The sequence below is a fragment of the Marmota flaviventris genome, chromosome 4, assembly GCF_047511675.1.
Source record: "Marmota flaviventris isolate mMarFla1 chromosome 4, mMarFla1.hap1, whole genome shotgun sequence".
Taxonomy (NCBI): Eukaryota; Metazoa; Chordata; class Mammalia; order Rodentia; family Sciuridae; genus Marmota; species Marmota flaviventris.
Genome location: NC_092501.1, coordinates 134,651,564 through 134,666,799, shown reverse-complemented (window position 1 = coordinate 134,666,799; position 15,236 = coordinate 134,651,564). Strand labels below are relative to the sequence as shown.

At 34.7% G+C, this 15,236-nt stretch overlaps 1 protein-coding gene across 6 annotated transcripts in view; it reads right to left on the bottom strand.

Moving 5' to 3' along the window:
* Trpc4 (transient receptor potential cation channel subfamily C member 4) overlaps positions 1-15,236 on the bottom strand; it is a 138,410-nt gene that overhangs the window by 19,277 nt on the left and 103,897 nt on the right. For all 6 annotated transcript variants that reach the window (XM_071610785.1, XM_027928796.3, XM_027928798.3 and 3 more), the window contains one exon: positions 4,680-4,993. In XM_071610785.1, coding sequence (XP_071466886.1) covers positions 4,680-4,993 — 314 coding nt within the window. The remainder of the gene's footprint in view (positions 1-4,679; positions 4,994-15,236) is intronic.

Below are 15,236 nucleotides of genomic sequence, written 5' to 3'. Positions count from 1 at the left end.
GTAAAATTATATTTTGTTATTAACTATCAATTTTATTCTTTCTTTTTATTTTCCTTCTTTCAGTATAATGAATCTCTGGTGAGATTTATTGAATAGTTTCACCTCAGACAAACATTTACTTTTCAGATGAATTTAAGACCCTGGCGTTAAGGTGTTTCTAAATGACTATTTCTTTTATTAGAGGAACTTAAAAAAATAAATCTAGATTAACATTTCAAAGCCATTACTTCCAGAGATGTTTTGATCATTAGTGATTCTCAAATCTATTGAGACCAACCTTGCCCATAAATTTAAGAGTCATTAGTTTCATCACATCTCAGAATGCCTTTATATGACTAATATTTTCCTTGTTCTGTGGGGCGAGAAGGACTGCAATTTCCCAAGACAGTGCCACAACTTAATTGACACAGCACAAAATCTGGTTGAACGCTAAATCGAAGACTAACTTTGTATGGGTTAAGACTCTGCTTTCCTAATACAAAATTTTATCTCTTGCCCTTTGAAGATATTTCTGAATTGCTACATTTCAACATTTGCTTGTTCCCTGGTTAAATATTTACAATAAGAGAAAGACTACAAGAAAAAAGGTAATGTATTCCACAGCCGAGATTTTCCTCTGTCCTGTGAGACTAAAATGATGAGCAAATATAAATTAATACAACACTCATCTGAATATTTTATCTTTATTTTCAACCAAAAAAATGTGATACAGAAACAAGTCAAGTGTGACCCCAATTGGCCAGTTCCAACTATTAGGACTTTGACTCCAACACAGTATTTTTCTTAATGTGTTAATATTTGTCACAAAATCTAGGACTTTCTTTTAGTAAGAAAGTCCCTTAGCAGGGACAATAAGCTTAAGTGTATATAGCATAATTTTAATGACTCAAAAGTTTGTGTTTTCATGACTTGTAGCTCTTCTCATGTTAATGAAAAAACTACCTGGAAGCATTAAAGGATGGGGAGGAAGGAGCCATTTGCTGGGGGGAACATGTACAGAGAGACACAGAAGATACAGATGATAGTCTATGTCCACTGGGGGCTCACAGCCAGTAGGAGATCAAGAAAGGCATCCTGGGAAAGGTCTATTTGATATAGAATTTGAACAAAAGAGTAAAATTTTCCCAAGCTGGAGAGCAATACAAGAGCATTTCTGGGATGAGGAAAGAATATGATGTACTGGGGGATTTATAAACTGGCAAAATTGAAGAGTAAGGTGTTATTTGGGAATTAAGAAAGTTGAGGCAAGAAAAGGAAATATGGAGCATATCACTGAAGGACCTACTATGTCACCCTAAGGGATGTGGCTTCATGTAGTATGAAACGAGAAACCATACTGATACCCTGCATAGGGGAGCCTCTGGTATGGGTTTAGAAAGGTCATTCAAGAAGCAGGATGGAAGACATAGGAGAAAAGGCAGAACCCAGAGGAAGGGGGACTTGGACTTGGTCATGAGCTTTAGTGCCAAGACACTAAAGAGCAGAATAATCATTTAATAACTGACTACCTGTGGAAGGGATAGAGGAAGAAAAGATCTAATATAAAACACAAATTTTCATTTCAGTTTCTTGATGGAATGTGGTAACACTGACTAAGAAAGGCAGTTGGAGAGAAATTTGGGAGAGACTGGTGAGTTCTTTCAGCTGATGTTTAGTTTTCTTCAGGAGACATGTATGGCAAGGTGGACACAGACAGTCAAAAACACCGTACGGCATGGAAACAGGAATTTGTGCTGATCACATGAATATGGAAGCCACCTGTTAGACTCATTGCGCCAAATCCATAAGCATAGATAAGTTTTCAAAGGGACACTCTTAGGAGTATCTGAGGTTAATGTCCTAAGGAAGACTACTATTTGAAGACAATGATTGAAATATAGTTTTGGAGCAAAATGAAAAAAAAAATAGAAAAGTGAAATGTAAAGTGGAAAATTGTTAATATAAAAGTAAAAAAAGGACAAGATTTCAAATAAATGGAAATGCTAAATAGGGGCAAATTAAGGAGACTCACTGAGATTGATGTCTACCAGCAATGGTGACAAGAAGACCTTAGAAGATATGCTCTAGAATGGTTTTAGAGGAGTAAAAAAGACAGAAGCCAAATTGCAATTGGAAAGTGAGAGGGAGAAAAGAAGGTATATTCTTAGGGTACCTTGGATGACATGTGGGAGAGAGACAGGAGTTACAGCTAATGCGAAATACAGTGTTCAAAGTTCCAGCATATGTTTATACCCTGACTGGAAGGGGTAGGAACCTTATGAAATAAATGAAAGATAATACCCTCCAACCAATGATAACGAAAAGAAGAAGTGTGGCTACCATTTTCTATGACATTACATGACACTGTAAATGATGTTTTAGGTTATTGACATGAATTATGTTTTTTAAACCTTATATAGAATAAGATTTCCAAAATTGTGTCTAGTACAAAAACAGCCTGAATTTAATGGTAGATACGAAATTATAAAAGGAAAATTGAAGATCAGCAAAAGTATAGAAACAAGATGCACAGCAGAAACCTTGAGGGTATCACTATGATTGACATCAGTTGTGCTGAAAAATGTCATCAAAGGTCAGGAAACTTAGGCCTAGTGAATTCTGTTAATAATACAGGGAGTTTTAAATATAAATATGTACATACACATACACACGCATATATATAAGTTCATGAATATCTTTGAGAAAAAATAAATTGTTGCTTGGGATGTTATGTTCCATTATCTAAAAAAATAATTTAGATAAAACACTTGATTTATTTGAGGTGAATGATTTGGGCATATAATATTTGAGATATACAATTTACCTGTTATTGTTCATGATAATGGAAGAAACCATTGGTATAGGTAAACTAAAATTATATATAAACTAAACATCCAACAAATTTATTTTTGTATTACAATTTATATTAAATATTTGCATCAGCTTTGTCTAGCCACAACCTTCTTGTATTGATATTATAAATAGTTTGTAATGTGGAGTTATTTACCAAGAAACCAATAATAAGAGCAAGGGGCTTCCTGGGATTTTAGGGTATTATACATCAGAACAGTGCTAGATTTATCATTGTTGTTTGCAGAGGGGGCAAGTAGTTGAGCAGGACTTACTCTTGAAACTAGATCATTTCTCTGAAGTAAAGAGAACTGGGCAGGTAAAACAGTTGTAGGTGTTGGGTGGGAGCTCCTTCTGGTAGAAAAATCAGGTAACCAAAAGGATATGACAACAGATATACATGGGGAGGTCTTGGAAAATAGTTTTGGTTGAGGTACGCAGAACAAAGTAACAAAGAGTTGTGAAAGACGGAACATGCAAAAGTGCTTTCCATGAGAAATCCAGGAGACCAGCCAAATGTATATCCAGAAAGGTTAGAGGTATAATTCTCATTGATGAAGACAGAGGTGGATGGAATCTGACCAATGTAAACCTCTAGTCTTAGTTGTCCTGGACAAATTAGCAAATCAAGGTCCACAAATGAAGGAAGAAAGGTAAGTTCAAACTTGGAAACCAAGATGCCATCCAGGGTTATAAGGAACATCATCCCTCAGGTAACCAAAAGAATACCTGAACAGTCAAAAAAGAGCACGAAAAAGGTGACGACAGTGCTAAATGAGCTGGCTGGGAGGAACTGCTGCTTAAGAGCAGAAGCATCAAGTCAGGGGACAAAGGATGAAGGGACAAGAGGAAGCCTGGATGATTTTGTGCTTTCTTTATGATTCCTGGTTTGCATCAAATCTATTTCTGAAAGGGGCTGAAGTAGCTAAGGCTGAGATTAAAATTTTATGTGCACATAAAACAGATGTTTGTTAATTAAAATGGAGTTTTAAATATCAGGATCAAAAATGAAACAGATGTGGGATTAAACCAATGAGAGCATTTTAGCTATAAGTGGTTTAGTTGATGTGAAACCATTGATTTCCTCCCAACCGAGAAACTGCTTTCTTCTCTTACAGTAGATAAAGTTATATCATGGCCCATGAATAAGGTCATACTTTTAAGTCATGTTCGAAATACCCATGTTCGCAAGTGAATATCGTGTATTGGAAAAGCATCGAGCTTCTCAATCTGACAATTAACCATCTTTTTATCCAAGTGGGAAGGGAACAGCACAAAAAAGCAGAGGGGTACTCTGTGAAAGCTGTAGGGAGTCAATGTGCTCAGGGGCCTATGCTATCAGCAAACCTGATTGTGAAAATTGCAGGAGATTGACATGTGAATAATAATGATTAGGTTTATCTGGGTTTTCCACATTGCATTCGATGCTTGATCTTTTGTTTGGGAACTAGAAAACAAAAGGACTTCAGTACATGGGAAACATGAGGAAACATAAAAACTCTTGGATTTTCTATTATGATTGATTTTACATATATTCTACATTTAATGTACTTGCAATCTGTCAATAACATTCTTTAATTATCCCACATTTTAAAGCAGTATATATAACTTTCCTTTACATGAGGTCATTTAAAAGAAAAGATGATTTGCTAAATCTTAAAATAAATGTACCAGGTATTTTTTTTTAATTTTAATGTCAGAAGGATTCATTCCAGTTCAAAGCCATGTTAATTCTGTTTTCTGCTTTATGCATAATTTTCATTCTCCAATTTTTGCAACAATTTGTCATGGATTTTCCAATACTCTAGATTTGCTCCCATGTTACCAATGGAAACAGCTATCCAACTTACGTTGAAAATGCATTATTCTGCTTTTCACATCGTATGCCTTTGCAGCTTAATCCTTTGGTTTCTTCATAATAGAAGTACAATTGATTTAAGCCATTTGCAAATGCTAGCAGCACAAGGCAGTATATGAATAGAAACTTCAAAATGTCCAGGAGCATTCTTCCCAGAGATATTTGTAGAGGTCCCAGGTGAGAATTTGCAGTAAAAAGTGAGATCAGACGCAGGGAACTGAAGATGTTTGCAATAGCAAATAAAGCCTCAGCAACCAGAGTGGGATGCCACATGTCCCATGATTCTCGTGGGTTAAGAGCACTGTACTGGAGAAAACAGAGAAATACGGAGATGTAAAATAAACACATGCTTACGAATACATCAGATTCAGACCTGGGATGTTTTTTAGGTGACCCAGCACAAATGGCTTATTGTCTGGAAGCTGATGTCCTCTATGACCATCAACACAAAAATAACAGTTTATTAATTTATAAGTTTTAACCAAAGTGCCTTCTAAGTCTGTCCTTGTTATTTGTGATTATTGTCAATACGTTAATTTTAGCTGTCTTTGAATTTTCCCATGGAACTTTAAGAAAAGAAAAGAAAGAAGGTAGGGGAAATCAGATTTCGTATTGGAAAACAGCAATATCAAGATAGCAAAGCAAACTACATTATTTTTTTAAAAAGTTAACTTTTGTACAAAATAATCAATGACCTTACTTGTAATATTTGAAATAGCTGCCAATTCTAGAGGAATACATGTGGATGCAAATTATATATGAATGAATGACTGTAGTAGTCCTCTATTGCTTTGGAAACAGTAATGTCTAATAGGGGATAAATATCAGTGCTTTGTGCCTGAAATATCTTAAATGGAAATACAACCTAAGTTAAAATTCTATTGGTGGTTATTGAATTGCCATTTAAAAATATTTAATATATAGGAAATTCTGAACTTAGATTAGCTAATTAGATAAAATGTGTGATTTGAGGAAAATACATGCCAATTTAAAATTTATTTAATTTATTTTATTTTGGGGGGTATTAGGGGTTGAACTCGGGCACTCTACCACTGAGCCATATCCCCAGCCCTATTTTGTATTTAATTTAGAGACAGGGTCTCACTGAGTTGGTTATTGCCTTGCTTTTGCTGATGCTGATTTTGAACTCGCATTCCTCCTCTCTCAGCCTCCCCAGCTGCTGGGATAACAGGTGTGTGCCACTGGGCCCATCTTGCCAATTTAAAATTTGCCCAGAAAATTTTCTAAAAACATAAGGCAATTGATTAAAATGCCAGTTTTGAATGATTGTGGATATTAAACCATATAAAAAGCACAACAAAATTCATCCCCTGTATTATTGAGATAAAGGTGTATCCTTTAAAAGAGCCAAATATGCTTTTGAAATATTGAGATATGAAACTACAATTAAATTGGTATTAAAACTGAAAAATTAAATTCTCTTTTTCATAAACATCATTAAAACAGTATAAGAAGTTCTATTTCTCTGTAAGTTCCATCAGAATATTCTCATAATGAATCCACCTGAAAGATCTTGACATTTATTAATCAATTAATTCACCTTGAATCTAATAGATAGTATTTTTTTTTTAATTCTCCCTAGGCCAGAGGACACATCTCAAGATCTTGATGTTATTCAATTCTTGGGCTTTTGCTGGACTGACAATTTAAGACAATTAAGTTTGAACTAGAAGAAAATTATTTTCTACTTTTAAATCCTGATAAATGGTCTTGAATATCCCCATGCATGCCTTCGGCCTAAAATAGCTAATGATAGAGATGCAAAAAAAAAAAAAAAAAAAAACAGTTAAGATGTTCATCTTATAAATCGAACATATACTAGGGTGTGAGCTCAGGGTACCAAACACTACCTAATTCTTTCTACTTAGCTCCCCTCTAAATGATGTATGCTATCTTTTCATTCAAATACAGGGATTGATCACATTTTCCTTTCTTTCTTCACTTCTCTCTTGAAAGACATAAACATTTAAGTAGAGAACAATTCCCACTATGTCAATGGTTCATTCTGTTTTTTGTTAAACCTTTTAATATAGCTTAGGACTATATCTCAACAGAAACAAATGAAACAGGAAATATCCTTAAGGATGCATTCATTTTCTTTGAATTTCTCACAACATTTAATGCAATATGCTTCATACGCATTTTATCCCATCAAGTATTTATAGATCAGTGATGTGGACAGGTACAACTGATTATAATAAAAATTCTCTAAATATCAGCACAAAGCATCCTAGGAGAAGAGAAAGTGATTAAGGGGCTTAGGAAGCTAGGAATGGATACTGTATGTGTGTGTGTATATATATATATTTTTTTTTTTTCAAAATTTTCAGAATCGTTTAAATCCAGGGAAGATGTACCTTGCTCTAGATTTCACAATTTCACACCAGCTCAAGTCAGTCAGATGTATAATCCCTCATCACATTGTGATAGAGTTCAGCTCTTCTGTGGATCAACTGTGCATAGAGCCCTTCTTAGTGATTTATCTCAGCTGGGACTCAAAAAAATCATAAGAGGTAATCTTAATAAATATTAAGAAGCTAGATTTTACCCCAATATAATATTCCAAGTTGGATCCAGAATCTAGCACTTCTGATAAGTGCTGGGGAACAATGCCACATGAATATGTTCACATTATGCACAATCAAAGCTTTCTAAGCAAAACATGCCTGGTATGTGAGTTAAATGATGTTTGAATGGCAAACAACTTTTGAAAGTTAAAGACAAGAGAGACTTCCTGAGAGACTTAGAAATATCTCCTCTGGTGCCATCTGCTTACATTCTCAGGATAATAAATCTAGAGACCTTCATCTCCCCAAAAAGAATTTATTTACTTAAGAAAGTTAAGGTCTTTCTCTCTCCTTCTCTAGAGGAAAGATGGGCAGCTTGCTCAGCTGCATCATATAAATTCTGAGATTCATAATTACATATTTCCTCTCTGGTGGTACAAATCTCTGGTATGCACAGAGTGCATCTGGCTCTGTCCATTCCCCTGGGTGAGTGTGGTGGATGTGGGGAACTGATGATAAGATTACAACGTAAGCAAATAATTTGTCTGTCTTCTGATCCAGAAACTGTTAGGGATAAATAGAGATATAAATGTTGAGTGATTACTTCTTGATTTTGTTCTATTAAGTTTTGTTTTAAATTTGTCTCCTGTCATTCACATATACATTTTCTCAGGCTTTTAAATATAGTCTTTATTTTATGAAATTTTAAAAAATTCTTATAAACCATGATGTTCTTTGAATGTGTATGAAATAATTGTAATTCTTTATTCATTAAATTTATTTCTCCCCATTGGAGAATTAAAATATTAACTTGGAATATATAATTTTATTATCTAATTATTAATTTAATCATCTAATTACTTAATACTTAATTTAATTATTTGATTATTTAATTATTTAAATAATTATTTAATTATCTAAGAAGTTTTTGAAGTAAAATTTATACTCATTTTTCATATTTGCATCTTTGATTCTGTGCTTATTGGTGATTGTTGACAGGTTCCTCTATCTTAAATTGAACAGTTGAGTTTGCTTTTTATCTCATTCCACCAACTCTCCATGGGTGTTTTCCTTGATTTGATTTCAGATCTCCATCTCTTTCTTTTTTAGACAGGGTCTCCTCAGCCCAGGCTGGTCTTAAATTCATGGTCTCAAACTCCTGGCCTTAAATGATTCTCCTGACTCAGCCTCCATGGTAACTGAGATAGGATGTATGGGCCACCATGCTGGTTTCATGATTCAGCTTTTAGTTATGACCCCAACTTTACATCTCCAACTCTGACTGCTCACATATTTTATATTTTACTGCCTGGTCAACTTTTCTGCTCGTGTATGTATGTGTGTATATATATCAGAGGCATCTCAAACTCACAGACTATAGAAGGAACTTATTACCTTTTCTTCAAACATTCTGTTTTTATATCTGCTGATCTTAATTAATGAACAGGAGGAAATCACCCAGTTCAGAATTTCCTGCTCATACTCAAATCTGCCTTTCCAAAATCCCAGTATCTAAATACAAATCTTCTACGTATTCTTTTCTTCATTATATCCTCCTGACTTCTATCAGAATAACTGAGAGAGAGAAAGAACTGCTTGAATATTCCCAACTATTCTCCCGGCCTTAAACTTTATCTCTTCAATCCTCTATTTCCTCAAAAATGACCTCTGCAAGGAGAAAATCAGACCATATCATTAATATTCTTCAATGACTGCAATGTCTTCTGGATGACATTTTGACTTCTGAACAGGTCACAGAAAGCTTTGAAATGTGTTTTCTAACTTCCTTTTACAATTGACCTACCACTGTCCCCAATTAGGTTCCTAGTACCCCAGGTCAAAATTTTTGAGCTAGCAATTCTTCAAATGAGCCACATATTCTTATTGAAATGCCTCTCTATAAATGCTGGGACCTTTGCACAGAATGAATTTAAATTGTAACCATTTCAACTGCTCAGCTTTTATTCATTCAGCAGTTATACGCTGCATGCCTATTCTGTATCAAGCACTATCTTCAGAGTTTGCAGTGGTAACAAAGGAAGGTACAGCCATGGGTTTAGAATATATGAAGAAGACAGACATGAATCCAGTAATGCTAATCTTTCTTTTGAAAAGTGCTCTCTCACCAGAGATGAGTGGATGCTGGAATCATAATGGACACGAGCTGGCAGCCGTATGTTGTACAATAATCTTGAGGGACAAATTAAGAGCTGTTCAATTACCACTAGCTTTTCTAGAAACATCAATTTCTGTCTCCCTTTTCCTCTCAAGTATTTGTTTTTTCATTCTACTCCTAACATACTCTGACTTTGCCATATACCTTCCTTTCTATACAGATTCCTTTCTAAGAGAACTAACTGCTCCTTTTGTAGATCTATGTAATAGGATATGTCACCTGGAGTTATTGGTCAGTTTTTCCTGCAGGGAACTTCATCTAATGCATTCTCATATGCTTGACATCTAGTAGAGTGTTTTATGTTAGAAACTCCAAAAGCACTGTAGGCAGAAGAATCATAGATATACACCAAAGTGTGGTGTTTCCTTGTATAATTGAGAGTAGCTTGTTATACTTGGAACACAAAGGCTTTACGAACATAAGATGAGCTTGAGAGGTGGTAGAGCCAAGTCATGAAGACCTTGAATTGAATCACAATAGTGGACAATGAGTTCCTTGAATATGGGAAAATATGTTGGTTCATCTTCATGTTCTCTTATAATATCTAATGCATACTTACAAAAACCCAGCAATCAATCAAAATGGATAAAACTTACAGGGATATATTATAAAAAATATTTATGCTATCATTTGGATCTAGAATGTCTCCCAAAGGCCAATGTATTAAAAAACTAGTTTCCAGCCTGGTATTATTGGGAGGTGGTGGAGCCAGTAGAATGGGAGACCAGTAGGGAATTTCAGATCACTGAGAGGCATGCCCTTGAAGGAGATTGTGGTCTCTTCTTTCCTTTCACTTCCAGTCATAAAGAGTTTGCTCCTCCATACACTCCCTGCCATGATATATAACAGCACAATCAATAGACATGGACTGAAATCTCCAAAACTGTGAGCCAAAATAAACCTTTTCTCTTTACGAGCTGATTTCTCCTGGTATTTATTGTAGTAATAGAAAGCTGACTAACACATTTATGAGGACAAATAGAATTCATATATTAGTTTTAATGTAAATTTTCAAGGTGTAAACTGTTTATTTTCTATAGATAATTATGTAGTGAAAGGCAATCCGAAGTCAAAGGACTTTTTCTTCTAGTAGATAATTCTAGATTAAACAACTAGGGTTCAAATCTCTTCAGCTCTTTTCCATAGAACGAAAGAACATTTTAGAAAGCCCAATACTTCAAGGAGTAGCCTTGTTATATCACTCATGAGATGGGAAACAATAATATTTGTCCCTTTTTAATCTCTGAAAATAGGAAGAATCAATGAAATACACAGTTAGAAGTGTTTAAAAGAATGATGTTATTAAAAATCCATCCTGTTAAATGCTTTTATTCATAATTCTGATTTTTGAAAATATTTAAATTGCACAGTAAAAAGATATAGAAATTTACTCATTCTTTTCAAAGGATTGAATTAAATATTTAAGTGACAAGTTCTATATGGAAAATGGGCTGGGTATTATTTAGGAGTTAACCAGCCCTAATGAAGCTGAAGGAACATTGAAAATTGTGTCCCCAGGAATCAACAAACTCCTGATTAACTAACATTTCTATATAGTGAGAACAGGAAATGATTGAAAAATTTTCCTCTTGATAATTAGAAGTATATTTAATGAAAAAATTCATAATCCATGAGCTGTAAAATGCTAAAGAATCAAAGTATTAAAGGAAGCACCATAAAACATTGCATGTGAGGAGGAGAATGTCAAAGTCATATATTCCTATGCTGTGTCTTTGCACAATATGATGCTATTGTATTGAATATTCAAATTAAAAGCTACTACTGGATATTTACATTAGGTTCTCTCTTATGGCATTGAAGTTTATTGATTTAATCTTCACAACTATTCTATCGGGACTGATTAGTATTATTGTTTTACAGAAAAGAAATTTGAAGCCCAGATTAAATAACTTGCTCCAAAAAACATGAGTAAGAAGTGATATATGCTGTAGCCATGTCAACTATGGTTTCAGAATCCAAACTCAGCCATGGCCTTGGTTAGCAGGACTGTGCTGTAGTGTGGATCTTGAGGGTCCTCTAAAAGTCTATGTGTTAAAGACTTGGCCCCCAGTCTGTGGTGTTATTAAGAGATTGTGGAATCTTTAGGATGCAGGGCCTACTGAGAGGACTTGAGTCCTTGGAAACATATCCTTGAAAAGGACTGTGAGATACTCTACCATTCTCTTTCTCTTTTATTTCCCAGCCACAAGGGGAGTGGTTTTTCTCTCCTCTGAGTTTCTGTAATAATGTACTGATGCACCACAAGTCCAAGGCAACAGGAGAATTGATAATTTACTGAGACCTTCAAACTGTGAGCAAAAATAAACCTTTTCTCATCTTTATTTATTAATTTATCTCAGATGTTAGTTATAGTAATGGAAAGCTGACTAATATAGGATATTTTGTGTGCATTTTAGAATCCGCCCCTTCAAGTGGATGAATTGCAAAAGGTTAAATGCCACAGTCTGATTGTCCCCTTCTCCCCAATTCAAATGTTGCTTCCCTGGAGTATGATGATATTTTGAGATGGAACCTTTTAGATGTAATTAGTTTCAGATGAAGTCATAAAGGTGCGATGCTCATGGTGGGACTAGTGCCTTCTTAAGAGGTGACTTTAGATAACTTGCATGTTCTCTCTCTCTGTCTCTGTCTCTCTGTTTCTCTCTTCCTGTCATGTGAGAACACAAGGAGAAGTTGACTATTTATAAGCCAGGAAGAGAGCCCTCACCAGAAACCAGCTATGCTTGTACCTTCTCTCTCAGGCTTCAAGCCTCCTGAACTGTGGAAAATCAATTTCTGTTTTTTTGAACCACTCAGTCTATGACATTTATGATGACACCATGAACAGACTAATACAGTAGACCAATTAAATATGTGTGGCCACTATGGTGAGGCCTATTCCAAAGGGTTCTCCATCTGAACATCACAATTACAGAATGGAAAAACAAGATGACACTATTTTTTTTTCTGATTCCAAAAAGACCTATTTTTCGATTATTTTTTCCTGTTTATGCATGCTTGGATATCAGGTTGAACCAGTAAAATGCCAACAGAAGTCCTAGTTATAACCTTTTGCTAATCTTGTCCAAAGCACAGATATGTCTATTATTTACTAGGGAGCGATATTAAAATTATTTCATCAACCTCATACTATATCGTTAATAAATCACCTGTCTTGATGATCTTACCTCCTAAACTTTTCTCAAATTCAACCTTCTATTAATTTCCCTAGGTCCATTGCTATATTTCAGGAATTCATCATTAATTGAATGATTTTTTTCTGTTTAAATATCATTAATGGATCTTCACCATTTGTAGAGTAAGGTTTAAATTCTATATCAGAATGTAGATAGTACTTCTCATCCTCTTCCTGTCCCCATTTCCAAGATCATGTCTCATATGGAATTCTGCTTTATTTATTTTGGAATTTGCACATTGTGCCTTTTCTCTGTCAAATGCTCTTGCATGTTCATGAGCATGACAGATGTTCACTTTCTCTATCCTCTCTATATTTCCCTTCCATTCCATTATACTTCCAACACTGTTTCATCCCTTCTTTGATGCTACCATTACCCCTGTTCTAGACCTCAATACATTGCAAGAGGCTCTTTATAGGCATTTGTCCTTCACCCACCTGACTGTGAGCAGATCCTACATCTCAGGAATTCTTACATTGTCAGAAATCAAATCCAAAGCTGGTTTCTCAATGAGTACCAATTAAAGCTTATTGATAAAATCGGCTGTTTAGCCGTGTGGCAGTTGCTTGCCTTAATTTCACCAGAATCTAAGGTAAGGAAGGACGAGTCAGTGGGTCAGTATGACAGCACAGACTCCCATTGTATGTGCTCTTTGGGTTACTATCAACACTTTACACATAGTAAAGTTGAGACCTGTATTAAATAATTTGCCTCAGGTACATGGGTTAGACATGATAAAGGCAAGTGTGAATCAGGAGTTCAAACTCTTTTTAAACTAAAACGAAGTAAAAGACATCGTTAAAACATTACAAATGGACTCTTAGTATATGAGGAAGAAGACAGGAGTAAAAGGAAAAGAAAAGACACTGATATTGAGTGCTTCTATCAATTCATTTACATCTCCTACTGACAGCATAAGGTAGAAACTATTATTTTCCTTATTTTATAGATGAGATGAAGAGAGATACAGAAACAAATCCAAGGTCACCCAACCAGTAAGTGATGGGGTAAAGGAATGAGCCCAGGAAATGTGATTTTGAAGTGCATGCCATTAAGTATACTCACATGACTCAAACACATTCATTGTGCAAGTCATTCAAAGAACACTTCATAATTCATATTGCAACCATTGCTGAACTTCAATGACTAGTATGCAAGAAAGCAATATATGTCCCAAAGATTTCATTCTCCTTAGGTCATCTTCACTTACAGTAATTGCTGGATCCTACCCCATAAATATTTTTTCCATGCTAGCCTTCCTCCTTCACCACTTGAGGTAAGTGGGTTTATTCCAAATATAAAGTTTCCCTGCAGTAGTTTTTATAGTAGAATATATTTTGTCTGTGCAGAATTTACAACATTCTAAGTAAATTGAAATCCCATATCTGAAAGTCTTGAGGCAAAAAAATGCATGAGTATCCATTTGTATTTGTTCACATCCATACCACACCATGTGCCAGAGTTCTCATATATAATAAAATATATACATGTATGCAAACACCATGTAAATATCATATGTGTAGTTTAAATATTCTCTATAAGAAGTGGGTGGGTTTCTTTAGGACTCAACCCTACACTTCTTTGAGATCATACAACACAATGCTCTTCAAAGTGTCTACCTTAAACTCTAAAAAGCAATCCAATTTTTAAATGGGCATATGACATTTATCAAAAGAAGAAATGCAACAACAAACATGTAAAATGGTCTACATCACTAATTATCACAGAAATGCAAATCAAAACCAAATGAGATACTATTTTACCCTAGTCAGAACACCTACTATTAAAAAAGCAAAACATAATCCGTGATGAAGATACAGACAAAAGAGAGCTCTTATATACTTGCTGATGGGAATGTAAGTCAATGTAGCCATTACGGAGAATAGTATGGTGGTCCCTTAAAAAACTAAAAATAAATCTATCTTATGATCAAGCCAAGCCACTTCTGAGTATGTATTGAAAGGAAATGAAATCAAAATATCAAAGAAATACCTGCACTCTCATATTTATTGCAACACTATTAACAATAGCTAACATATGAAATTAATCGAGGCATCCATTGACAGATGAATGGATGTATAAAATGCAGTATAAATGCACAATAGCATATTACTCAGCCATAAAAACTAATGGAATCTTATTATTTGCAGCAACCTTGATGGAACTGGAGGACATTATACTAAGTGAAATAAAGCAGACACAGAAAGACAAGTACCATATGTTTTATCTCCTATATGAAAGCTAAAAAAACGGTCAAAGTGAAAGTAGAAGAGAGTACAATAGGGATTATTAGAGGCTGGGAGATAGGGGTATATAGGAATGTGAGATGGGATAACAGATACCAAAATACAGCTTAATAGGAGAAATAAGTTCTGGTGTTTGACACCAAGGTAAGTTGTCCACAGTTTACAATAATATATCTTTTGTGGAGAACTGCAAAAGAACTGCTTGAAGTCTCCAAACATGAATGACAAGGAGATAGAAATGATAATTATCCTGATTTGCTCAATACATATTATATGCATGTATTGAAATACTGCGCTGAGCCTTATAAAAATGTACTATTATCATATGTAAATTAAAATTTAAAATGAAAATAAAACAAAAATAGTTCAATGAAGCACTTTCCTAGTTTATCTACATCGGCA